Source organism: Saccopteryx bilineata, chromosome 3 (genome assembly GCF_036850765.1).
Source record: "Saccopteryx bilineata isolate mSacBil1 chromosome 3, mSacBil1_pri_phased_curated, whole genome shotgun sequence".
Taxonomy (NCBI): domain Eukaryota; kingdom Metazoa; phylum Chordata; class Mammalia; order Chiroptera; family Emballonuridae; genus Saccopteryx; species Saccopteryx bilineata.
This window is the reverse complement of record NC_089492.1, coordinates 308,861,217-308,886,743: the sequence shown is the minus strand read 5'-3', so window position 1 is coordinate 308,886,743 and position 25,527 is coordinate 308,861,217. Positions and strand designations below refer to the sequence as shown.

At 49.1% G+C, this 25,527-nt stretch overlaps 1 protein-coding gene, 1 long non-coding RNA gene and 1 other non-coding gene across 3 annotated transcripts; 2 read left to right on the top strand and 1 right to left on the bottom strand.

The window, feature by feature from the left end:
* The first annotated feature begins 1,957 nt into the window (after nucleotides 1-1,957).
* On the top strand, nucleotides 1,958-2,090 carry LOC136332440 (small Cajal body-specific RNA 20). Its single transcript, XR_010730703.1, has one exon. It is a non-coding gene; the product is annotated as a small Cajal body-specific RNA 20 (non-coding RNA).
* A 12,980-nt stretch (nucleotides 2,091-15,070) lies between these two features.
* On the bottom strand, nucleotides 15,071-17,755 carry LOC136332139 (uncharacterized). Its single transcript, XR_010730597.1, has 3 exons — nucleotides 17,618-17,755; nucleotides 17,397-17,491; nucleotides 15,071-15,481 (listed from the first exon to the last, which is right to left on the bottom strand). It is a non-coding gene; the product is annotated as an uncharacterized lncRNA (long non-coding RNA).
* NR1H2 (nuclear receptor subfamily 1 group H member 2) lies at nucleotides 17,644-23,661 on the top strand. Its single transcript, XM_066271452.1, has 9 exons — nucleotides 17,644-17,778; nucleotides 18,221-18,282; nucleotides 18,364-18,495; nucleotides 18,746-19,036; nucleotides 19,131-19,414; nucleotides 19,603-19,782; nucleotides 20,436-20,535; nucleotides 22,512-22,720; nucleotides 23,071-23,661. Exons 2-9 carry the CDS (start codon nucleotides 18,240-18,242, stop codon nucleotides 23,215-23,217), a joined length of 1,386 nt encoding a protein of 461 aa, XP_066127549.1. The 5' UTR covers nucleotides 17,644-17,778; nucleotides 18,221-18,239; the 3' UTR covers nucleotides 23,218-23,661.
* Nucleotides 23,662-25,527: the final 1,866 nt, after the last annotated feature.

Below are 25,527 nucleotides of genomic sequence, written 5' to 3'. Positions count from 1 at the left end.
ACTACACCACTGGCCAGGGCACTTTGAGACTCTAAAAATTCAAATAATTCTACAGGACTTACAATAAAGAAATCCTGTGACACTCCTCTTCCCACTGTTCCCCTCCCAAGAGGCAGCCACTTTCATCTCTTTTAGCTGATGATTTTGGCTTTTTCTCCAGGTCTCTAAGGAATGTATTTGTATTGCTACTTCTTTTTTTTTTTTTTTAACAGAGACAAAAGGGGAGTCAGAAAGAGGGACAGATAGTGATAAACAGTCAGGAAGGGAGAGAGATGAGAAGCATCAAGTCTTCGTTGTAGCACCTTAAATGTTCATTGATTGCTTTCTCATATGTGCCTTGACCGGGGAGCGGGGGCTACAGCAGAGCAAGTGACCCCATACTCAAGCCAGCGACCCTGCGCTCAAGCTGGATAAGCCCTTGCTCAAGCTGGTGATCTCAATATTTCGAACCTGGGTCCTTTGCGTCCCAGTCCGACCCTCTATGCATTGCGCCACTGCCTGGTTAGGCTGTATTACTACTTCTTAATTTATCAGTTTTAGACTGATAAATGATCCTCTACCTTCTCATTATGGAAAATATGGATTTAACTCTCCTTCCTCTCTCTGCCCGCACTCTTTACACACACTCTCTTCTTTCCTCTTCAGTATCGATATGTGGAACTGGGATTTGATCAATACTTAGCATTTATTGTCATTTCTCATCAGAGAAGCATCGCCCCCTAGTGGGTTTGCCGGGTGGGTTCCAGTCCTGGCGCATGTGGGAGTCTGTCTCTGCCTCCCCACCTCTCACATTAAAAAAAAAAAAAGAAAAGAAAAAAAAGTTCAGGAACAGGCTAAATGAATCTATAGTTACAGATTTTGAATTAGTGATGATCTTTTGGAAAGGGTATTGAGTAGGATGGGGCACAAGGGAGTTTTCAAGGGCACTGGAGAGGTTCTCTACCTGTCTGAGTGGCAGTCACATGGATGTCACTTGTAAAAATTCAATGAGCTATAAATTTAAGATTTTGCACTTTATTTTAAATATGTCTTACCAGAGGAAAAAGGTTATTTTTAAAAAATATGCATGATTGACAGAAAAACAACTGAATGCTATTCCCATTTACAAGAATTATAAAAACCTAAAGAAAAGCAGTCCTCACTGAATACCTTGATTGGTTAGAGCAGTGGTTCTCAACCTTTCTAATGCCGTGACCCTGCAATACAGTTCCTCATGTTGCAGTGACCCCAAACCAAAAAATAATTTTGGTGGCTACTTCATAACTATAATTTTGCTACAGTTATGATTCGGAATGTAAATACCTGATATGCATTATGTATTTTCCAATGGCTTTAGGCAACCCCGCCGGGGTCGCAACCCACAGGTTGAGAACCGCTGGGTTAGAGCTTTTTCCTGAAGGACAGAGGTTGCCAGTTCAACCCTCAGTCTGGGTACATGCAGGAAAAGATCATTCTCTCTCATTCATTCACTTTCTCTCTAAAGTCAATTAAGAAAAAAAGCAGATTTAGGTGGGTGTACTAGTCAGCTAATACTGTGTAACAAATCACCCCAAAACTGAGACAGAAATAAGCACTTATTATCTTTTGCGAGCTCTCTGAGTGAGATATTTGAAAGCAGCTTGGGACTGACCAGGCGGTGGCACAGTGGATAGAGCGTCGGACTGGGATGCGGAGGACCCAGGTTCGAGACCCCGAGCTCACCAGCTTGAGCGCGGGCTCATCTGGTTTGAGCAAGGCTCACCAGCTTGAGCCTAAGATTGCTGGCTTGAGCAAGGGGTCACTCGGTCTGCTGTAGCCCCGGTGGTCAAGGCACATATGAGAAATCAATCAATAAACAACTAAGGAACCACAACGAAGAATTGATGTTTCTCATCTCTCTCCCTTCCTGTCTGTCTGTCCCTATTTGTCCCTCTCTCTGTCTCTGCCCCCAAAAAAGGGATCTTCGAGGATGGAAGAGGGCCTCTCTTTCATGAGGCTGAAGGGGGGTACTTTCCTACTCAGCCACAGCTGGTAGCTAAAGACCCACCCCTGAGGATCACTGTCAGAGCTGCCACAAACTGGGCAGCCTTGTTTTCTTACCTCAGACATTTGCTGCTGGGAGCCCCGACTGGATGGGGTATGCTGGCCTCACAACCAGACTAGAGCCTTAAGCAGCAGCAGGGGGCACTGGACCTCCGGAGTCCCGCGGATCCTAGCAGCCTGGCCCCTGCCTGCCCAATCCATTGGCAGATGTGAGCAGACCTAATAAGCAGTCACCTGCCACAGAGATGCCTGCGAGTGGGTGGAACCTAGCACCTCCTGCCCACCTACTCAATAAACTGCTTTGACCCCAGTGGATGTTATGAGGATGGGGTGGGGGAGTCCAGAGCTGGGCCTTTTACTGTAAAAGGTGCATCTGAGCCCACCTAACTCAAAGGAAGCTCACTGTTCTTCCTGCCCGGATTCACTTGGCTGCCAGCCATGCTGCTCCATCCATCAGCTCACAGTCGTTTCTCCTGTCAAAAAAAATAAAAAATAAAAAAAATAAAGAAAGAAAGAAAAGAAAAAGGAAGAAATGGCAGGGTGGTGGTGGTGTCCCAGGCAGAGAGGTGGGCCTAATATCCCCAAGTTTCAGAAGGCTTCGTCAACGCACCATGAGGAAGGGTGGACACTCAGGAAAATTCAAAAGGATCAAAGGCTCAGGATGTACAAATAATGATGCAAGAGAGAGAAGGAAATCTCTCAAGGTGGAAAGTTTTGAGTAGGGACAGGAGAAGGAAATCAGGCCTAAGTGGAGGGGTTGGCTTCTTACATCTTGTCCAAACATGGGCACGGGAGGGACAGCTGTGTGTGAATCCTTTGCAGGTGGCCTAGCAGAGTCCCTGGGGTGAGTATAAATACATTTCCTTCTGATGGCTTCTTTTTTTTCTTTTTTCAGCAAAAGGAGAAGTGAGAATGAAAAGGGGAAGGGGTGCTAGAGATTTAAAAAGAGAAAGTAAGAAGATGATTTTTTTGTGTTTGACAGAGACAGAGAGAGGGACAGATAGGGACAGATAGGAAGGGAGAGAAATGAGAAGCATCAATTCTTCATTGCGGCACCTTAGTTATTCATTGATTGCTTTCTCATATGTGCCTTGACCAGAGGGGCTACAGCAGAGCGAGTGACCCCTTGTTCAAGCCAGCGACCTTGGGCCCAAACTGGTGAGCCTTGCTCAAACCAGGTGAGCCTTGCTCAAACCAGGTGAGCCTGTGTTCAAGCCGATGTCCTCAGGGTTTTAAACCTGGGTCCCCCATGTCCCAGTTCGATGCTCTATCCACTGCACCACCGCCTGGTCAAGCAAGAAAATTACTATTTCTTAGAGACTGGAGAAGAAACCTGCAGATTAGTTCTGAGTGTCCACTAGAGTTTTGCAATCACACGTCTGAAGTGTGTCCACTCACCAGCTTAGCTGGGTGAGAACGGGCACCAAGAAGGCAGAGGGTTCGTTTTCATCAGAGTTGGGGGTTTGCCCAGCAAGTACGATCAAGGGAGAAATAGCAAAAAAGTTCACATTATGTGCACAAGGACATAATTATGGTGTTTAACCATAGAATCTATGCTTCTAAAGAAAGAAGAGCCCTGGCCGGTTGGCTCAGTGGTAGAGTGTCAGCCTGGCATGCAAGGGGTCCCGGGTTCGATTCCCAGCCAGGGCACACAGGAGAAGCGCCCATCTGCTTCTCCACCCCTCCCCCTCTCCTTCCTCTCTGTTTCTCTCTTCCCCTCCCACAGCAAGGCTCCATTGGAGCAAAGATGGCCCGGGCGCTGGGGATGGCCCCTTGGCCTCTGCCCCAGGCGCTAGAGTGGCTCTGGTCGCAGCAGAGCGACGCCCCGGAGGGGCAGAGCATCGCCCCCTGGTGGGCATGCCGGGTGGATCCCGGTCGGCGCATGCGGGAGTCTGTCTGACTGTCTCTCCCCGTTTCCAGCTTCGGAAAAATACAACAACAACAACAAAAAGATAGAAGAGAGGATGTGAGAGGAGGCGAAGGAAACAGAAAAAAATGGGCTAGATCAAAGGTACCAATGACATGACAGAATTGAAAGGCCCTGTATGATTTGGCCCCACACCCTCTCTGATGTCATCTCTTTCCTCTCCACTTCACTCACTCCAATTTAGACACATTGCTATTCCTTAAACACCCAGGACATTCTCATGCCTCAGGACCTTGGCACAGGCTGTTCTGCCTGAATGGTTTCCCTCCAGAAAACCTTACTCTCTCTCCTTCTTCAAATTTTTGCTTAAATATCACCTTCTTAGTGAAGACTGCCCTGACCACACTACTGAACATGGCAATCATTCTCACCCAGAATTTTCAGTCTCTTTTACCCTGATATATATTTTTAGTGTTTTAAATTTTGGGGGCCCTGGACTGTTGGCTCAGTGGCAGGGCGTCAGCCCAGTGTGTGGAAGTCCCGGGTTTGATTCCTGGTCAGGGCACACAGGAGAAGCAACTATCTACTTCTCTACTTCCTCTCTCTCCACCCCACTCCCCTGCAGCTATGGCTCAAATGGTTTAAGCAAGATGGCCCCAGACATTGAGGATGGCACCATGCCTTGACTCAGATGCTAAAATAGCTCAGTTGCTAAGCAACGGAGCAGCAGCTCCAGATGGGCATAGCATCACTCAGTAGGGAGCTTGCCATGCAGGAGCCTGTCTGTCTGCTGCATTGTTTCTCACCTAATAAAAAAAATTTTTTGGCCCTGGCCAGTTGGCTCAGCGGTAGAGCGTCCGCCTGGCGTGCAGGAGTCCCGGGTTCGATTTCCGGCCAGGGCACACAGGAGAGGCGCCCATCTGCTTCTCCACCCCTCCCCCTCTCCTTCCTTTCTGTCTCTCTCTTCCCCTCCCGCAGCCGAGACTCCATTGGAGCAAAGATTGCCTGGGCGCTGGGGATGGCTCTGTGGCCTCTGCCTCAGGCGCTAGAATGGCTCTGGATGCAACAGAGTGATGCCCCAGATGGGCAGAGCATCGCCCCCTTTTGGGCATGCCGGGTGGATCCTGGTCAGGCGCATGCGGGAGTCTGTCTGACTGCCTCCCTGTTTCCAGCTTCGGAAAAATTAAAAAAAAAAATTTTGTGTGTGTGTTTAAAAAAAAAATGATTAAAATTGTGGCCTTACTAGGGGGTGGCACAATAGATAGAGCATCAGACTGGGACACAGAGGACCCAGGTTCAAAACTCTGAGGTTGCCAGCGTGGGCTCACCACCTTGGGCACGGGGTTGATGGCTTGAGCATGGGATCATAGACAAGACCCCATAGTCACTGGCTGAAGCCCAAGGTCGCTGGCTTGAACCCTATGTCGCTCACTCGAGCAAGGGGTCACTCGCTTTGCTGGAGTCCCCCCACTCAAGGCACATATGAGAAAGCAATCAATGAACAACTAAGGTGCCGCAACAAAGAATTGATGCTTTTTATCTCTCTCTCTTTCCGTCTTTCCCTATCTGTCCCTTTCTCTGTCTCTCTCTGTCTCTGTCACAAAAAAAAAAAAAACATAAAATTTTGTTGATTGATTTTAGAGCGACAGAGAGAGGAAGGGAGGGAGAGAGAGAGAGCGAGAGAGCGAGAGAAAGAGAGAAGCATTAACTTGTTGTTCCACTTAGTTGTGCATTTATGGTAGCTTCCTGTACATGCCCTGACCAGGAATCAAACCTACAACCTTGCCTGACTGGTGGTGGTACAGTAGATAGAGTGTTGACCTGGGACGCTGAGGTCCCAGGTTCGGAACCCTGAGAAGGCTGGCTTGAGCACAGACAACCAGCTTGAGCACGGGGTCACCAGCTTGAGCATGGGATCAGAGATGTGCCCCCATGGTCACTGGCTTGAGGCCAAAGGTCACTGGCTTCAGTCCCCTGGTCAAGCAATCAATGAACAACTAAAGTGACACAACTATTATTTGATGCTTCTCATCTTTCTTCTTTCCTATCTCTTTCTTTCTCCTTCCCTCTCTAAAAAACAAAAAAGAACAAAAACAAAACAAAAAGAAAAAAAACACTCAAACCCACAAACTTGATGTTTCAGGATGATGCTCTAACTCACTGAGCTGCCTTGCCAGGGCCTGTTTTTGTGTGGGGTTTTTTGTTTGTTTGTTTTTTAATCTATTTTTTTCATGAACTCTAGGCTTTCTAAGATTTCATTAACTGTAAGATGTTATCAACTGCAAGCCATGTGCATGTAAGAATCAATGATAGTGTCTATACTGGTAGCTTACTTATTACCTTTAATTCCAATTTTCCATTAAATTCTAATCTCTACAAGGGCAGGGATCTTGGTCAGTTTCATCTGCCACTGTGTCCCCTGCACCGAGGAAAGTGCCTGGCAGCTAGTAAATGCTCAATAAATACTTTTCACAACCCATTTTGAGCACCAACGGAGGATTTCCCTGACACAGCAGACGCGGAGTCACTTTCTCTGGAGTAACTTTCACATCTCACTCTCCTCTGTCTCAACAAATTCCCAAATGGCCACATGGTGGTGCTGTGGGCCTATTTCCCCAGCCTAGACCAGCTGTTCACACCTTTTCTTCCTGCCCCACTCTGAGTTTTTTTTTTTCAAGAATCCTAGATTATGACTTATTCAAACTTTATGAACCATACAGGGAAAATATTTTCTGATAGCCTATTTTACATGGGTTCTGATAATACAGTTACATTTGTTTTTTCACATAAATTTCAACACACCTTTTCTGAAAAGCTTCTTTCTTTTTTTTGGTGAGAGGAGGGGAGACAATGAGGCAGACTCCCGCATGCGCCAGAGGGGATCCAGCCGGCAACCCCATCTAGGGCCATTGCTTGAGTGCCCAGCTATTTTTAGTGCCTGAGGTTGATGCACTACAGTGGAGCTAGCACCATGGTTTCTCAGCACCAGGAACCATACTAAAACCAATCGAGCCCGATTGTGGGAGGGGAAGAGGGAGAGAAGAAGGAGGGGTGGAGAAGCAGATGGTCTTTTCTGTGTGCTTGACTAGGAGTCCAACCCTGGACATCCATATAGCGGGCTGACACTCTATCCATTTTACCACTGGCCAGGGCCTGAAAAATCTTTTAAAAATTAGTATGCTTATTATAAAACTTGTTGACTCTACATGCAGGGTTTTTACATTGGCAATAATATTTGATGAGCTTTCTTGAAAGAATGAAAAACCAGTCTTTTAATACAACTTAATTTCCTGCCATCTGTGGTAGGCAGTTGGACAGACGTGGGCAGAGCAAGGAGGATGGGCCAGGTACAGAAGGTCACCAGGGCAGAAAGCCCCAGGTGCTTAGCAATGGGGAAAACTGGGAAAATGAGGACATCTTCCCTCAGGGTCACCTTTCCTCCCTTAGCATATCACTGCTCACGTGGTATAGACCTTTCATATCATAGGTCATGTGATTTGGACCTTTTCCTGACTTTTCCTCCCCTGGCATGCTGCTAGGCATGTGGGAGATCCCCTTGGAGGAGGAACAAGAGGCCAAAGGTGGCTTCATCTAACTCCCATGTGGGCGACCACTCCCTTAAGCATTAACCCCTAGGGATGACATCTAGGTCTCAGTTGTGTTTCATTCAGCACCAGCCCCAGAAAAGCAGCAAAACCAGATAAGCAAGGCCATAGCTGATATCTGGACCAACCGCATTGTCTGACAACCTGGCATTGACCAATCAATGGAGACCACGACCCTGAAAAGACACACTTGGAATGCTGATGAATATTTTATTGGGCTCCAACCCTGAGGCCTTCAGATAAATACCCTCAAGACAGAGGACCCAAGGCACACGCCTTCCCCCTCCTCCTCTTCTTTCGCCATGTGGGTTACCTTTACCTTTTTCTCTCCTAAGCGTCAAGGGCCCTTCTCTAGCCTGTCACTTGTTCCCAGAGCCCATTTTTTCTACAGCTCTCTTTTTCTATCTTTGTGACTTTTCCCTCTTTCTTTTCTAAGTGAGAGGAGGGGAAAAAGGGAGACAGTCTACCACATTTGCTCTGACCCAGATCCACCCAGCAACCCCTGTCTGGGGATGATGTTCTGCCCATGGGGCCATGCTCACAACCAAACTATTTTTAGTGCCTGAGACAGAGGCTCCACAGAGCCATTCTAAGCATGCAGGGCTGATGCACTCAAACCAACCAAGCCATGGTTGTGGGAGGAGAAGACAGAGAGAGAGAGAAGGAGGAGGAGGAGGGTAGAGAAGCAGATGGTTGCTTCTCCTGTGTGCCTTGAGCAGGAATTGAACCTAGGACATCAACATGCTGGGCCAACACTCTACCGCTGAGCCAAACAGCCAGGGCCCCTCTCTGACTTTCTAAATAAATTTTCTCTCTCTTTTATAAAGATTTTATTTATTCATTTTAGAGAGGAGAGGGAGAAAGGAGGAAGAGAGAAGGGGGAAGAGCAGGAAGCATCAACTCTCATATGTGCCTTGACCAGGCAAGCCCAGGGTTTTGAACCAGTGACCTCAGCATTCCAGGTCAATGCTTTATCTACTGCATCATCACAGGCTAAATAAATGTTCTCTTATACTTTGAGTCTTGATTCTGAATTCTTTCTTAGCCAGAACTCAAGTACTGAACCAAGGTCCAATTGCCAGTAACATTCTGATGCTGTTCTCACCACCAACACACCTAAGTATTTTATAGGCACTTTTACCAAGGTAGCAATTTTTCCTTTTAATCTTTCATTTTTTAAACTTTACTTCCCCAGTTTCATGAGCTGCAATCCTGGAACAAAATTTTCAAGCATCTGTGCTTTTTTTTTTTTTTTTTTCCAGGGACAGAGAGAGGGATAGATAGGGACAGATAGATAGGAACAGAGAGAGATGAGAAGCATCAATCATTAGTTCTTTGTTGCAACACCTTAGTTATTCATTGATTGCTTTCTCATATGTGCCTTGACTGCGGGCCTTCAGCAGACCGAGTAACCCCTTGCTTGAGCCAGTGACCTTGGGTCCAAGCTGGTGAGCTTTTTGCTCAAGCCAGCTGAGCCTGCGCTGAAGCTGGCGACTTCAGGATCTTGAACCTGGGTCCTCCTCATCCCAGTCCGACGCTCTATTCACTGCGCCACCACCTGGTCAGGTTATTTTTATTTTTTATTTGTTTTGCATCTGTGCTTTTACCCCTGCCATTCCCACTACCTGGAATGCTGACTCCATGGGAAAAAAAATCCAAACAAATGCTCCCTCCTCCAGCACCCCTGCTCAGGGAAACTGGGAGCTATCTCCTGAACATGTTCAGCAAATAAGACCTGAATCATCCCTATTTTGTGACATAATGGTTTGTGACCAGGTCAACCTCTACCACTAGATCAGGTGACCCTTGAGGTAAGGCTCAGCCTTGACTACCTTATGAGTCTTCAGACTTGCTCAGCACAGTCCCAATTGGATAAAGAATGACTAGATTTTTCAATCTACTATTTTATTTAATGGTCCAGAAACCTTGTAAGAGAGGAATTATTGTCCACATTTTATGGGGGGGGGGGGGCTGAGATGTGGGGCAGGGGAAGGGACAGCTCTCGGGTACTCAGTGGGGATTTGAACCTTGGTCTTGAGGCTCCAGACACCCTGGAATCAGCCTGGACTCTTCGCTTTCAACCTTACAGTTGTCTATTACTTTTGTTCCTATTCCATTGACCAGAACCAAGTTAAGTGGTCACACTTAGCTGCAAAGGAGTCTGGGAAGTGTAGTCACCAAGGACAAGAGACTGTTTTTTGTGTGTTCGGCCAGTATATCACACATCTAGTGGTGAGATTCAGCTGGTTTGCACTTCAGCAGAATTAATACCTAATTTTTTGTTGAGGTTGGTGTACTGATTGTTAAAATGGCACTTGTAATCAAGGTTCTCTCTAAGGTGGGCATCTGGGCAGCCGCCCAATGTGGAAATCACAAATTTACACTCTCTTTTCATGTTCATCTGTACAGCAGTGTATTCTAAGCGCCCATAGCAATGTTCATTCCGTCTTCAGGTGAAAAAATTGCAAGTGAGGACACCAATCAAAAAGCAATATGGAAATATCTTAAATAACAGTTTTATTGTTTTCTGTCAAATAATATTAAATATTTTTCATTAATATTTTAAAACTCTTATAATATAATCTAGTTTTGTGTACCTCTTTTATCGTTCTTATTTAAGCATGAAATAATAAACTACCTTTCAGTATATAATTTTTTGATACTTAAAATGGTCATTAAGGCCTGATCAGGTGGCGGAGCATGGATAGATCATTGGCCTGGTATGCTGAGGACCCATGTTCGAAATCCTGAGGTCGCCGGCTTGAGTGCAGGATCACTGGCTTGAGCATGGGATCATAGACATGACCCCACAGTCGCTGGCTTGAGCACAAAGCTCGCTGGCTTGATTCCAAGGTCTGGCTTGAGCAAGGCGTCACTCGCTCTGCTGGAGCCCCAGGTCAAGGCACATATGAGAAAGCAATCAATGAACAACTAAATAGTCATTAGGGCAGAGAACTAGTGATTAAATTATTTGAATCCCACCACTGGACACATCTGATCTCATAATTAGACCTCAATCCCTCTAGGATTTTATTTCATACCCTCCTCCCAACCCCACTTAGCTTTAGCCACCCTAGTCTCCTTGTTGCTTTTTATTTTTATTTTTTTTTTATTTTATTTTTTTTATTTTTTGCATTTTTCTGAAGCTGGAAACAGGGAGAGACAGTCAGACAGACTCCCGCATGCGCCCGACCGGGATCCACCCGGCACGCCCACCAGGGGGCGATGCTCTGCCCATCCTGGGCGTCGCCATGTTGCGACCCTCCTGGGTGTCGCCATGTTGCGACCAGAGCCACTCTAGCGCCTGGGGCAGAGGCCACAGAGCCATCCCCAGCCCCCGGGCCATCTTTGCTCCAGTGGAGCCTTGGCTGCGGGAGGGGAAGAGAGAGACAGAGAGGAAGGCGCGGCGGAGGGGTGGAGAAGCAAATGGGCGCTTCTCCTGTGTGCCCTGGCCGGGAATCAAACCCGGGTCCTCCGCACGCTAGGCCGACGCTCTACCGCTGAGCCAACCGGCCAGGGCTCTTGTTGCTTTTTAGTATGCCAAAATTGTTCCTACCTAGTCTTGATAACTTGACTGAGACTTGGCTACAATTTTGGAAAACTCACATCACCCAGGACAATGCTGCCCAAAGCATGAGTTGATGATACAACACTCCTGTATCAGTCTGCACTGTAGCTTTCAAATTCACAGTAAATCTAGATTTTTTTTTTTTTGTATTTTTCTGAAGCTGGAAACTGGGAAAGACAGTCAGTCAGACTCCCGCATGCGCCCGACCACCGGGATCCACTCGGCACGCCCACCAGGGGCGACACTCTGCCCACCAGGGGGCGATGCTCTGCCTCTCCGGGGCGTCGCTCTGCTGCGACCAGAGCCACTCCAGCGCCCGGGCCATCTTTGCTCCAATGGAGCCTTGGCTGCGGGAGGGGAAGAGAGAGACAGAGAGGAAGGAGGGGGGGTGGAGAAGCAAATGGGTGCTTCTCCTATGTGCCCTGGCCGGGAATCGAACCTGGGACTTCTGCACGCCAGGCCGACGCTCTACCGCTGAGCCAACTGGCCAGGGCCTAAATCTAGATTTTGAAGTAAAATCTGACTACCTTATTGTATCTCTTGTATACCTATGTTGAAATACCTACCACATTGTTATAAATTCCATGTATTTCTCTTTTGTATTGCAGTTGGTGAAGTAAAATATTTTGTGGGGAACATAGTTCAGCTATATTATCCCTGGATTTTACTTAAGAATAATAAAAGCAGAATTATGTGTTACAGATTATTTGTGATAAAAAATAAGGTGACCAATCGTCCTCCTTTAGGAAAGACAGTCCTTTTGTAAGTTCCGTCCTCCCTTGAAAAGGGTCCTCCTTTTTGATATTGGAAGACTAATCTGTAAATGTCCTTATTCGATCAATGCAGAGTTGATCCATTGTGTGTGATGTGATGTATTTGTATTTGACATGACGATTCATCAAGGATCATACAGTGCTGTGGACACAATTATGAGATGCATGCGCTCTGCACAGGAGACCTTGAGAGAGCACGCAATATACTAAGTGAGCAAATGGCTTTGTGTACTTCTTACTGAAACACAACATGGCCCATACAACATTGTAGACTCATGATTATTTTTCTCAGTGACTATTCAATCATAGACAGGTAAGCACAATTCACATTTTATTAATTCATTATCTATTTAATAATTTCCAAATATGTATAATTTTATTTACAATTATTTTCCCAAAATTTGAGTTTTAAAGTGTAAATCTAACCTCAAACCATATCTATTAATAACGCATTTTAATTAACTAGTTGCATAAAACAGACTTTTTAAATTAGAAAATGATAAATACACCTGAATATCACTCCAAATTAGTGGTTTTGTTTGATATTTAGTTTTACTAAATGAGTACTTGTTTCTTACAATTATTACTAAAAATTAATGGGCATGTAGGCATAATTACAATATAAAATATTACAAATGTTTTTATTATGCATTTATCATATTATAATGTATTATTGTTGCAATGAATAAAATGTTTCTTTTATTTACGATATTCTTTTCTTCAACTTATTTTTGTCCTCCTTTTCATTGTAAAAAGGTTGGTCACCTTATAAAAAAGTGACAGAATTTGCTATCAGAGAAGTGCAAATTAAAACCACAATGAGCCTGACCTGTGGTGGCGCAGTGGATAAAGCATCGACCTGGAATGCTGAGGTTGCTGGTTCAAAACCCTGGGCTTGTGCGGTCAAGGCACATATGGGAGTTGAAGCTTCCTGCTCTTCCCCCCTTCTCTCTCTCTCTCTCTCTCTCTCTCTCTCTCCCCCCTCTAAAAATAAATAAATAAATAAAAATAATTAAAAAAATATGTTCTGACCTAAAAAAAAAACACAATGAGCCCTGGCCTGACCTGTGGTGGCACAGTGGATAAAGCGTCAACCTGGAAATGCTGAGGTCGCCAGTTCGAAACCCTGGGCTTGCCTGGTCAAGGCACATATGGGAGTTGATGCTTCCAGCTCCTCCCCCCTTCTCTCTCTCTCTCTCCGTCTCTCTCTCCTCTCTCTCCCTCTCTGTCTCTCTCTCTCTCCTCTCTAAAAATGAATAAATAAAATTAAAAATTAAAAAAAACCACAACGAGCCCTAATCAGGGAGTTTAGATGGTTAGAGTATCATCCTGACATGCCAAGGTTGTGGGTTCAATCCCTCGCCAGGTCACATACAAGAACCATCCACTGAATGCATAAATAAGAACAACAACAAATCAATGCTTCTCTCTCCCTTCCTCTCTCCCTAAAGTCAATAAAAATTTAAAGAAACATCATTTCACACGCACTAGAATGGCTATAATAAAAAATATAAATAATAGGCCCTGGCTGGTTGGCTCAGTGGTAGAGCATCGGCCTGGCGTGCAGGAGTCCTGGGTTCGATTCCCGACCAGGGCACACAGGAGAAGCGCCCATCTGCTTCTTCACCCCTCCCCCTCTCCTTCCTCTCTGTCTCTCTCTTCCCCTCCTGCAGCCAAGGCTCCATTGGAGCAAAGTTGGCCCGGGCACTGAGGATGGCTCTGTGGCCTCTGCCTCAGGCGCTAGAGTGGCTCTGTCACAACAGAGCAATGCCCCGGATGGGCAGAGCATCGCCCCCTGGTGGACGTGGCGGGTGGATCCCGTTGGGCGCATGCGGGAGTCTGTCTGACTGCCTCCCTGTTTCTTGCTTCGGAAAAATACAAAAAAGCCCTGGCCGGTTGGCTCAGTGGTAGAGCGTCGGCCTGGCGTGCAGAAGTCCCGGGTTCGATTCCCGGCCAGGGCACACAGGAGAAGCGCCCATCTGCTTCTCCACCCCTCCCCCTCTCCTTCCTCTCTGTCTCTCTCTTCCCCTCCCGCAGCCGAGGCTCCATTGAAGCAAAGATGGCCCGGGCGCTGAGGATGGCTCCTTGGCCTCTGCCCCAGGCGCTGGAGTGGCTCTGGTTGGGACAGAGCGACGCCCTGGAGGGGCAGAGCATCGCCCCTGGTGGGCGTGCAGGGTGGATCCCGGTTGGGCGCATGCGGGAGTCTGTCTGACTGTCTCTCCCTGCTTCCAGCTTCAGAAAAATACAAAAAAATATATATATATTTATATATATATATATAATAAGTGTTGATAAGGATGTAGAGAAGTTGAAATTTTTGTATATTGCTAGTGGGGATATAAAATGGTGCATGCAGTCTGGCAGTCCTCAGAAGGTTAAACACAGAGTCACCATATAAGTCCCAGCAATTCCACTCCCAGCTATCTACCCAAAAGAAATAGAAACATACGTCTACATAAAAACTTGTATTTGAATGTCTACAACAGTACTATATGCAAGAATTGGAACAACTCAAACGTCCACCAACTGAAGGATAAACAAAATGTGGTCTATCCAGACAACGGAATTAGTATTCCAACACAACAGAAACAAAGCATTAATACATGGTATAACATAGATGAACCTTGAAAATATTATGCTAAATAAAAAAAACCCAATACTGACGGGCATGTATTCTAAAATTCCATTTATAGGAAACAGAATTTTCCAGGATAAGCAAACCCATACAGATGGCAACTAGATGAATGGATGCCTAGGGCTTGGAATGGGATAATTGAGGGTGTCTGCCAGTGGGTGGTGACGAAACTATTATAAATTGTGGTGATGGCTGCAACAATTCTGTGAATATGCTGAAAACATTGAATTGTACATTTTAAGTGGGTGAACTGTATCTCAATAAAGCTGTTACCAAAAAATTGGGGGAAATTAAGTCCATTATAAATGAGACTATTGGTTTGTAATTGGGTTCAGATAACAAAACTGACTGGGGGCTTAGCTTTGCCAGGCACTTATAGAAATATTCACCTAAAAGTTATGTACTCTTATTGACCAATATTACCTCATTAAATTTAATTTTCTGAATAAAAAATTTTAAAATGACAGAGAAGAGATATACCAGGCACTGTCCTTCCTGAGCTTTCATACCCTTCATACATGTAGGGCCTGTGGCCGCCGTTGTGGCCATATGGGTTCCCATTGGATTCGGGCAGATGGCAAAGGAACAGTGGAGCCAGAGGACGGTGGGCCATTCTGTTTATTAAAGTCTCATAACGGTGGACGAACAAGCAGGCAGGGAAGACCGCTTCCCTTTCTCCCATCTCAGGACCCCACCAGCCTCAGCACTCCCCAGCCAAACGGGCCAGGTAGAAATCAGGGCTCCCAAACCCTGACTGGGTCTCCAGTTCCCCAACCTGGACTCATTCTTCGGACTCACCCTCCAGACTCACAGACCCCTACCAGCCTCAGCACTCATCAGCAAAATAGACTAGGCAGAAATACCCCTTCTCCGGCAAACAATAGCAAACAATCGCCCCTCCCCACTGCGGCAGGCAGTCCGCAGTTTGCAACCTGCCATCCTGAGGGCAAGCACCCACGGCCTCCCATCGACTATACACACGGGGCATTGCCCCAATAAAAGCGAGCAAACCTAAAAACAAAAACAAAAAAAACAAAAACAAAAACACGTGTTACAAACTTATTTGCCCAACAACAAGAAATACAAATAGCCTAACCATGCTGTGACACAGTGGATAGAGCATCGGACTGGTACGCAAAGGACCCAGGTTTGAAACCCAAGGTTGCCAGCTTGAGCCTAAGGTCGCTGGCTTAAGCAACGGGTTACTCTCTTGGCTAGAGTCCCCCAGTCAAGGGACATATGACTGTCTATGTCTATCTTGCTAAAAAAAAAAAAAAAGAAAAGAAAAAGAAAAGAAATACAAATAATTTTCCTCATCTTACAGATAGGTCAACTGAGCCTGAGAGTAATATTACTTGCCATGAAACTTTTGCAATTCATCTTCAGTCTATTTCAGCCCTTTGCACTGTTTTAATAGTGAAAAGTTAAAAACAATTTTAACCTCTATAACAGCGGTTCTCAACCTATGGGTCGCGACCCCGGCGGGGGTCGAACGACCAAAACACAGGGGTCGCCTAAAGCCAGAATGGTCATATGTTACCATGAAAACAAATGGTTGAACCAGTGCTCAGATGAAAAATTCCACAGCTTCAAGGCCATTTCAGAATGGACTAAACAAGCTACAAAAATCATGTTATACATTCCCATTTTAAAAAAACGCATATATGACCGGACCAGGCGGTGGAGCAGTGGATAGAGCGTCGGACTGGGATGCAGAGGACCCAGGTTCGAGATCCCGAGGCGCCAGCTTGAGCATGGGCTCATCTGGTTTGAGCAAAAGCTCACCAGCTTGGACCCAAGGTCGCTGGCTCAAGCAAGGGGTTACTTGGTCTGCTGTAGCCCCACGGTCAAGGCACATATGAGAAAGCAATCAATGAACAACTAAGGTGTCGCAATGAAAAACTAATGATTGATGCTTCTCATCTCTCTCCGTTCCTGTCTGTCGCTAACTATCCCTCTCTCTGACTCTGTAAAAAAAAAAAAAAAAAAAAAAAAGCCCACTATCCTCTCTATTATTTACTACCATACTGGAGATCTTAGTAAGACTCAAAAATATGTACTGGTAAGTATTAAGATCAACCGGAAAAACAAGGATTGTAATTCACAAATGACTATTTATGACTATCTTCATAAAAAAAAAAAAAGCTCCAGGAAACCTAGAAGAAATGAAACAATCCAAAAAAAAATGCATATATGCTCAACACAGATCTGATTATCATGGGGGAAATACTTCTGAAAAATTTCCATCTTTTACCTGTTCAAGTACTCTGAGTTTGCTTTAAAAGCTATTAGTTGTCTATTTTCAGTAGGGGAATGCTCCGCTATTTTTTTTTAAAGATTTTATTTATTCATTATAGAGAGGAGAGAGAGAGAGAGAGAGAAGGGGGGAGGAGCAGGAAGCATCAACTCCCATCTGTGCTTTGACCAGGAAAGCCCAGGGTTTTGAACCGGCAACCTCAGCGTTTCCAGGTTGACGCTTTATCCACTGCGCCACCACAGGTCAGACCTCCGCTATTTTCTTTAATTCTTCCTATTACCAAATTATTTTAAAAATATTTTTGTTCTGGGTCTAGGTTTGTAATTTAACTTATTTAAAAGCAATAAGCAGCAAAGCGTTATCTCCAAAATCAGAAAACTTGTAACAACCAAAAAGGGACAAACGTGCTTTAACTCAGCCTTGTGCAAAAGGGAGCTATAGCTGGGGAAATTTATGCCCAGTAAATCTTTGGCGGGGAGACCAGAACACTCAGCGCCCGGTGAGAAGGTTTGGCACTGGCCACGTTTGATGGAATGCGTCCGGTACTCTTCTGCTGGCCTTTAGTGGAGATAGCCCGGAGGGTAAACCTCAATTGGGTAAATGACTTGTGCACGGGGCAATCGATTTGGCTCGTACTAAGCGGACCGGAAGTCCGTCACCCCAACTCACCGCCCCTTCCGGAAGTGACGCACAGTGGGGTTGCCGGAAGAAGTGGCGAAGTTACTTTTGAGAGGACCGGAGCGGCGGTGGCGTGCCAGGGGATACTGAGGAGAGAGAGAAGCAGAGTAAGGGGACGGACGCAGGTGCATTTGAGTGTGAGGAGACACGGGAGGCTCCTCAAGCCTGGGGCTTCCCGGGAGTTCCCCGCGCTGCTCTGCTTAGCCCCTTACCTCCTTCTTCCCCCTCCTTTCCGTAGCTCGCGTCGCTCCTGGCTGTTTCCAGGGCAACGGGAGTAGGAGACCCCCGCAAGAGACCGCCCACGAGACCCTTGCGAGCAGCCATGAGCCCCGCCCCCCAGTGGTGTTCGGAGAGGGGCGGGACCTGGAGCGAGGTGTGGGGGCGGGGCATAATGGGAGGAGATGGGGCGGGACCTGGGGGGAAGGGTACAGATGGAGCGGGGCAAAGTGATCGGAAGGCGCACAGTGGGAGGAATGAGAATGGACACTGGAAGGGACTGGGCGGGACTAGATGAAAGAATGGGGGCAGAGCATAATCGGAGGAGGTGGGGACGGAATGAGAGATGGGTTTGCTCCCTCAGCAGAGGTGGGATGAAGTAAGAGTAGGTGAGGTAAAACTTAGTGGGAAGTAGAAGGGACTGTACTGTACCTGGATAGAGCAGGTGGGTGGGTCATAGGGAGGGCGTGGCCAGAGGCGGAGCCGAAGGCTGTCCTTCAGCAGAAAGGGCGGGCCCTGTTAGAATTCAAGTCTTGTGGCTGACCTACCTTGAATCTCCCTGACCCCACAAGGTTCTCAGTCCCCTGTTTTTTTTTCAGGCTGCTCGGTGACCCCACCATGTCCACCCCTACCTCGAGTTCCCAAAATACCCCCTTGCCTGGTGAGTGACCCCCTTTCCAGCTCAGCCTACTGCCACATCACACACTTGTCAGGAGAAACTCACTGTACCTCTCTCTCTCAGGAAATGTTCCCCCTAAGCCCAGCACCCCCTCTTCTAAACCTGTTGTAAAGGAGGAGCGTCCTGAGCCGTGGCCAGGGGGTCCGGACCCTGATGTTCCAGGCACTGATGGGGCCGGCTCAGCCTGCAGTGTGGGTGAGATGGGTCCCAGAGACAGAGGCTGGGAGTTGGTATGGGAGGCTGGGGAAGGGATCCAGGAAGGGAGAAAGATCACCACTTGGTTCATTCTTTGGAGTTAACCGACATACACATCTTGACTTCTGAATTGTCATCTCCCTGGGTCACCCTCTGTACTCTCACTCCCTGCCTCCGATCTCTCATGGGCCTGTCTCTCTGGCTGTTTTCTCACTGTGGCTCTCTTGTGGTTTCTGTCCATCCACCCCAGTCATTACAGACCCAGCAGAGGAGCCAGAGCGCAAGCGAAAGAAGGGCCCGGCTCCAAAGATGCTGGGCCATGAGCTGTGCCGCGTGTGTGGGGACAAGGCTTCCGGCTTCCACTACAATGTGCTCAGCTGCGAAGGCTGCAAGGGCTTCTTCCGGCGCAGCGTGGTCCGAGGCGGGGCCGGGCGCTACGCCTGCCGGGGTGGTGGAACCTGCCAGATGGACGCCTTCATGCGGCGCAAGTGCCAGCAATGCCGGCTGCGCAAGTGCAAGGAGGCCGGGATGAGGGAGCAGTGTGAGTTCCGGGGGTGGGGGGGTGGGCAGTGCCAGCCTGGCTGCTGCCAAGTGCTGGGGCCTCTGCTGAGCTCTGCGTCCCCCCCCCCCCCCAGGCGTCCTCTCTGAAGAACAGATCCGGAAGAAGAAGATTCGGAAGCAGCAACAGCAGCAGCAGTCCCAGTCCCAGTCACAGTCATCACCTGTTGGGCCAGGAGTCAGCAGCAGCTCAGCCTCTGGGCCTGGGGCCTCCCCTGGAGGGTCTGATGGGGGTGGCCTGGGTTCCGGGGAAGGCGAGGGTGTCCAGTTAACAGCTGCTCAGGAACTAATGATACAGCAGTTGGTGGCGGCCCAACTGCAGTGCAACAAACGCTCCTTTTCTGACCAGCCCAAAGTCACGGTACTGCCCCTTCTACAGCCTTGAGGGGTGATGGGCCTGGTGCGGGAAGGGAGGGTGACTCCAGAGGACGGGCTGGGGAAGGACGGCCTCCCATGGTGCAGGCTTTGCCCCAAGGTGTTCCCATGGGCTTGGGTCCTTGGGAGAAATCCTGAGAATAACTCTGCCCCCCTCACTTCCCCACATCCCAGCCCTGGCCTCTGGGTGCAGACCCCCAGTCCCGCGATGCCCGCCAACAGCGTTTCGCTCACTTCACGGAGCTAGCCATCATCTCAGTCCAGGAGATTGTGGATTTTGCCAAGCAGGTGCCTGGCTTCCTGCAGCTGGGCCGTGAGGACCAGATCGCTCTCCTAAAGGCCTCTACCATTGAGGTAACAGCCAGCACACCCATCCTCAGTGTAACCTTTCCCTACAGCCTGCACGGACCTCTAGAATAAGCCCTAGGACAATGTTAGAAACTTAGTGATGAACAAGACTCCTCCAGTCTTTGTGTTTGTGGGGGTGGTATACTATGAGGGAATGTCAAAATACTGAACGAGATAGTCATAGCTTCCCATGGGCCAAGGAGAGAAAGGAAATGGGCTGAGGCTGAGAATAATTGAGAATTGGGCTGGAGAGAAACACATTTTAGAGAATGTCAAAAAGGCTATTCAGAAAAGTTGATGTTTGAACCAAAATAATAACAAATAAGGACTGAGCACTTAGTGTGTGCCAGCTTCCATTCAAGTGCTGGACATATATTAATTAACAAAACAATCAAAAAGCCCTTCTCCTGTGCCTCCTTGCCACCTGGGAGAGTGTCCTGAGTGGAAGGTGCTGTGTGTGCTGCACCTGGAGGAGGGAGAAGCTTCGTGTGTCCCGTGTGCCCGTGTGCAGACTGCTGTGTCTGAGAGCCGGGGAGGAGGGGTGTGGGGTAGAGGTAGGGATGCTCCTGGCAAGATCAGGCCCCACATTCAGGCCAGGAGAGGAGGAACTAGTGGCTAAAGGGGTCACAGGGACTTCTTATGCCCTTGTCTGCCCTCAGATCATGCTGCTGGAGACGGCTAGACGCTACAACCATGAGACGGAGTGCATTACTTTTTTGAAGGACTTCACCTACAGCAAAGACGACTTCCACCGTGCAGGTATGGCAAAGAGCGGATTAGGGGAGAGGGGCCATGGATACGGGTGGTACCCCTGCAGGGCCCTGCTTCCTGGGAGACCTCAGGCTGCCTCAACCCTGCTGAGTCTCCGTTTTTTCATTTCTATAGTGGGGTGAGGGCTGAGTTACCCTTGCAGTAAGGTAAGCGCACAGTTATTGAGTGTTGACTGCAGAGTGGGATGCAGTGCAGGATGGGTCAGGGGTCTCTGCTATCACATAGGGCATCCAGGTGGAAATTAAGATACTTCCTCCTCGCACAACCTTGTCTCACCCAAGGGAGGCTGGATCTCAGTCCATTGTGAACTGTGCAACCTGACCAATGATGTAGGGACAACCCTACTTCCTGCCCTTTAACAGCACTTAACCTGGGGATGTGACCCAGATGGTGGGCTTCTGGAGGACGTGCAGGCAAGCTGATGCCTGAGGGGTGAGAGGCATCTCCTGGGAAAGGGAGGCGGGGAGCAGCACTGCCCACTGGGGAACCCGTATAGAGGCTTCTCTCCCCTGTTCTTTCTCAGTAAGTCCTGCTGTCTCCCTGGGCACCTTTCTGTACTCCCAGATGTCTGTTTCTAACCCTGACATCCTTTCCTGTAACTCCTGGCCCTCCCGACACCCAGGACAGTTCCAGTAACCCTTTAAGTATAAGCTTGGCAGGGGAGCCCAGGAGGAGAGAGTGTTTTTGCAGGGGATCAGCATGTGTAAAAGCCCCAAGATGAAGAAGAGCTGGACAGTTTGAAGGAATTACAAGGAAGCCAGGCAGCTGGAGCACAAAGATAAGGCTGAGAAAAGTTGAGGTCCCCTGCTTGCCCCCAGCCTCTGCCCCTGCCAGAGGCTAGGCCTCAGCTGTCATTGCAGGAGTTCTCCACTGGTCTCCCACTTGCACCCCTGCCCCATGTGTCTGTTCACAAAGTAGTCAGAAGGATCCTGTTAACCATCTAGTCAGCTCACATCCCTGTCAGAACCCTCCATGGCTCCCACCTCCCTGGGACAAAAAGGTACCGTGGGCTCTGCAGGGTCTGGCTCCATTCCTTCTCATCTCCTGCCCTCTCTCCTTACTTTGCCTCCAGTAACACAGGTCTCCTCCCTCTTATTTGAACCCCACCAAGTGTGCTCCCACCTCAGGGCTTGTGTACTTCTTGTCCCTTTGCCCAGAACTGGGGTAATCAGCTCATCCTGGCTTGCCTGGTTCCTTCCCAGTTTTAACACTGACTGTCTCTTGGCCCAGAAAGCCGGACAGGCCCAGGCAGAACAGGTGGTAGTACCCTACCTGGAACACACATCCCCCTCCGGTCCTTGATCAAAGGTCACCCTACTGTGGGGCCTTCTTACAGTGTCACCTCCATGAGCACCTTGTCTAAGATGCTGACATGATTCTCAGCAGTCCCCATTACCCGTCCCTGCCTTCCCTTCATCTATAGACCTTACCACTGTTTCACAGGCTGGACAGGTTTCGTATTTGTCTATTACCTGTTCCCTCAACCCCAAATGTACGTAAGTTCCACGGAGCAGGGACTTTGTCTTGTAAATGGCTCAGCCCAGGGCCAGGCACACAGTGCTGCCCAATGAAGTTTGATGAGTGAATGAAGGAGTCACTCTTGGAAGTGAGTTTGCCTTTCACACTGAGAGCAGTGGAGGCCACTGCAGAGAGTGACACAGTGTGACGTAGGCTTATAAAATTTTTCCTTTTCTGGAGGAGAGGCACCAAGAAGCCAGGAAGAAGTGAAGGTAAAGGGGTAGAAAATACTGAACAAATGGCTGCTCTCATCACTCATTCCCTCACTCAGGCACACCTACTCCATGGCAGGTTCTCTTATAGGCAGTGGGGACACAGAGGTGAGCAGAAGTGACAAGAACACTAGAATGGCTGCTGTTCTCACCGCACTGGGCAGTGTCAGGGATCGGAGAGGGGCCAGTTTCAGGTGGGCATGTTTATCACGTGGGCCCCCCCCCACCCTGCAGGCCTGCAGGTGGAGTTCATCAACCCCATCTTCGAGTTCTCACGGGCCATGCGGCAGCTGGGCTTGGATGACGCTGAGTATGCCCTGCTCATCGCCATCAATATTTTCTCCGCCGACCGGCCCAACGTGCAGGAGCCCAGCCGCGTGGAGGCACTGCAGCAGCCCTACGTGGAGGCGCTGCTCTCCTACACGCGCATCAAGAGGCCACAGGTACCTGAGCTCAGTCCTTCCTTGCAGAGGAGACTCCATCCTGAGAGCCGGGGAGGGACAAGGTCCAGACCCGTGTGGGGTCGGCCTGGGGCAGTGGTCTTGTGTCCTTGTCTGAGCCTGGCTTGTCTGACCTGCCAGCTGCCCTGGCAGCACTGAGCTGTGGCTGATGTACTCTCAGCAGAGCCTGTCCTCAGGGACCTGTCCCCTCACCAAGGAGCCAGACCTAGTCCGAGATGGCTCAGGCCAAGGTGGGAGGCCCTCCAGGCAGTCCCTTCGGCTGACCAAAGCCTTGCAGTGCAGAGCCCGTGCCCACCTTTGCCCCACCTCTGCCCGCCCCCCCCCCCCCACAGGACCAGCTGCGCTTCCCCCGCATGCTGATGAAGCTGGTGAGCCTGCGCACGCTGAGCTCCGTGCACTCGGAGCAGGTGTTCGCCCTGCGCCTCCAGGACAAGAAGCTGCCGCCTCTGCTGTCTGAGATATGGGACGTCCATGAGTGAAGGGCCCAGCCACCCTGCCCCACATCCCCACTCCTTCCAGTGAATGGACTTGGTCACCTCTTTCTCCTCCTGGGGCGGGAGGGAGCCGGGTTTGGGGTCACACCCTGTGGCTCAGAGCACAGGCCCTGGCCCTTAGCCCTCAGGATAAGTCACAGTCGGGGTCTGAGAGGCTTCCTCCCTGGCCACTGAGTCTTCCTGGGGAGATGTGGATGGGTCCCAGGTCCTGACCTCTGACCTCTCCAAGTGCTCCCAGCTGCCCTCCCTGCCTAGCTTCCACCTCAAGCCCACTGCGCAATGCACCTTGAACAGAAGGAGGGGAGGGCCCATGGCTCTCTCCCACAGCCTGAGAGACCACAGGTCCCTCCCCACTTTCTGCTTCTTTTATTTAATAAAAACTAAGAAAACCCCACAAAAACAGGAAAATAAAATATGAATAGAAATCTGCCCTGAGCCAGAATGAGTACGAGATGGACAGGGCTGCCAGGGTCTTCGTCGACCCTGGCCTCCTAGATGGGTTCTAGGCCAGTATGTGTGTGTGGGTGGTGCATTCACTGGTACTGGGTACTGGTGGGGGCATCCAGGAGAGGCCTCCGATGGCCTCGGGGTCACCTCCCTGGACATGACAAGTTGGAGCCAGCTCATGAAAGACAAGAATTTAAGTGGATGAGAGGACTGGGTTGTTCACGCAGTCAACAAATACTTACTGAAATCACTTGTGGCCACTGGGGATACAGACGTCATTCATCCTACAAGAATGTATGGCCTGACTGGTGGTGGCACATTGGGTAGAGTATCAGTGTCCTAGGTTTAAAACCCCAAGGTTGCTGGCTTGAGTGTGGGCTTATCTGGCTTGAGTGAAGGCTCACCAGCTTGACTTGAACATGGGATAATGGATATGAACCTGTGGTCACTGGCTTGAGTCTAAAGGTAGCCTGGCTTGAAGCCCAAGGTTGCTGGCTCATCTGGAGCCCCCTAGTCAAGGCACATATGAGAAGCAATCAATGAATAACTAAGTACTGTAACTGAGTTGCTGCTTCTCATCTCTCTCCCTTTCCTGTCGCTCTCAAAGAAAAAAAAATACGGAGCATTTTCTACATTCTAAGCACCATTTTTTTATTTATTATTATTCTTTTGGGACAGAGAGGGACAGATAGGGACAGACAGGCAGGAATGAAGAGACATGAGAAGCATCAATTCTTCACTGCGGGTCCTTTAGTTGTTCATTGATTGCTTTCTCATATGTGCCTTGACCGAGGGTCTACAGCTGATGAAGTGACCCCGTGCCCAAGCCAGTAACCATGGGGTCATGTTGATGACCCCTTGCTCAAGCCAGTGACCCTGTGCTCAAGCTGGATGAGCCTGCACTCAAGCCGGCGACCTCGGGATTTCAAACCTGGGTCCTCTGCTTGCCAGTCCGATGCTCTATCCACTGCGCCACCGCCTGGTGTGGCCTAAGCATGATTTTAGACACAAATGTCAGTAAACAAGACAAAGGCAGCCACCTCAGAGGTGCTACCAGAGTGGGCTGGCAGTTTGGGGATGAAGGGGGACATTAGGCCATAGGGTAGGTGCTGCAGGAGAAAGTGAGGCAAGGCTTCACAAAGATCATATCCTAGCTGGGACCTAAATCGTGAGAACAGGAGGCGCCCCCCCTCAGCCCCTGAGTTGAAAGGTACATGCCGGGGCTGGAAGGTGGGAGGCCTGGTGAGTTCAGAATGAGGGGGACCGTGGAGTTATCTTAATTCGTCTTTCCGTTGTGCCAGTCCCCTTTGATGACCCCAAGGTGAGCCAGATGGACAGTCTTGGTCGAAGGTGAAGGGGGTCTTGCTTGGAGAAAGGGGGTGGGTTCCAAAAGGTATGCTTTTTTTATAGGACGGGGAAGGAAGCAAGGCAGAAATGAGCCGTTTCAGACGGGGTGAGCCAGGCGCCCCACAGGTACAGGTGTGCCCGCCCCAAGTTATGTCTAGTTTACAGATGGGGGAACAGAACAGATCAGCCCAGGACCTGAGCACGTATAGCCCAGACTGTGCAGAGGGCAGACGTCAGGTCGCTGATGCAAAGTTGGACACTGCTCGGCTGTCCCTCGGGAAGTAGCTTTGGGCAGAAGCCGGGCGAGGTTGCGAAGGGTGCACGCACAGCGCCGGAAGGCTCGGGGCGCGACGCCCTAGGGTGGCTGCGCGCGCAGCCTACACGAGGCCTGGAAGGGCCGCGAGGGCGGAGCTTTGGACCGCATAAGTCAACAGGAGGCGGGATTCGTCGGGAATTTGACCTCAAGGGGATGAAGCCACATCCAAAAGTGGGAGGAGGGGC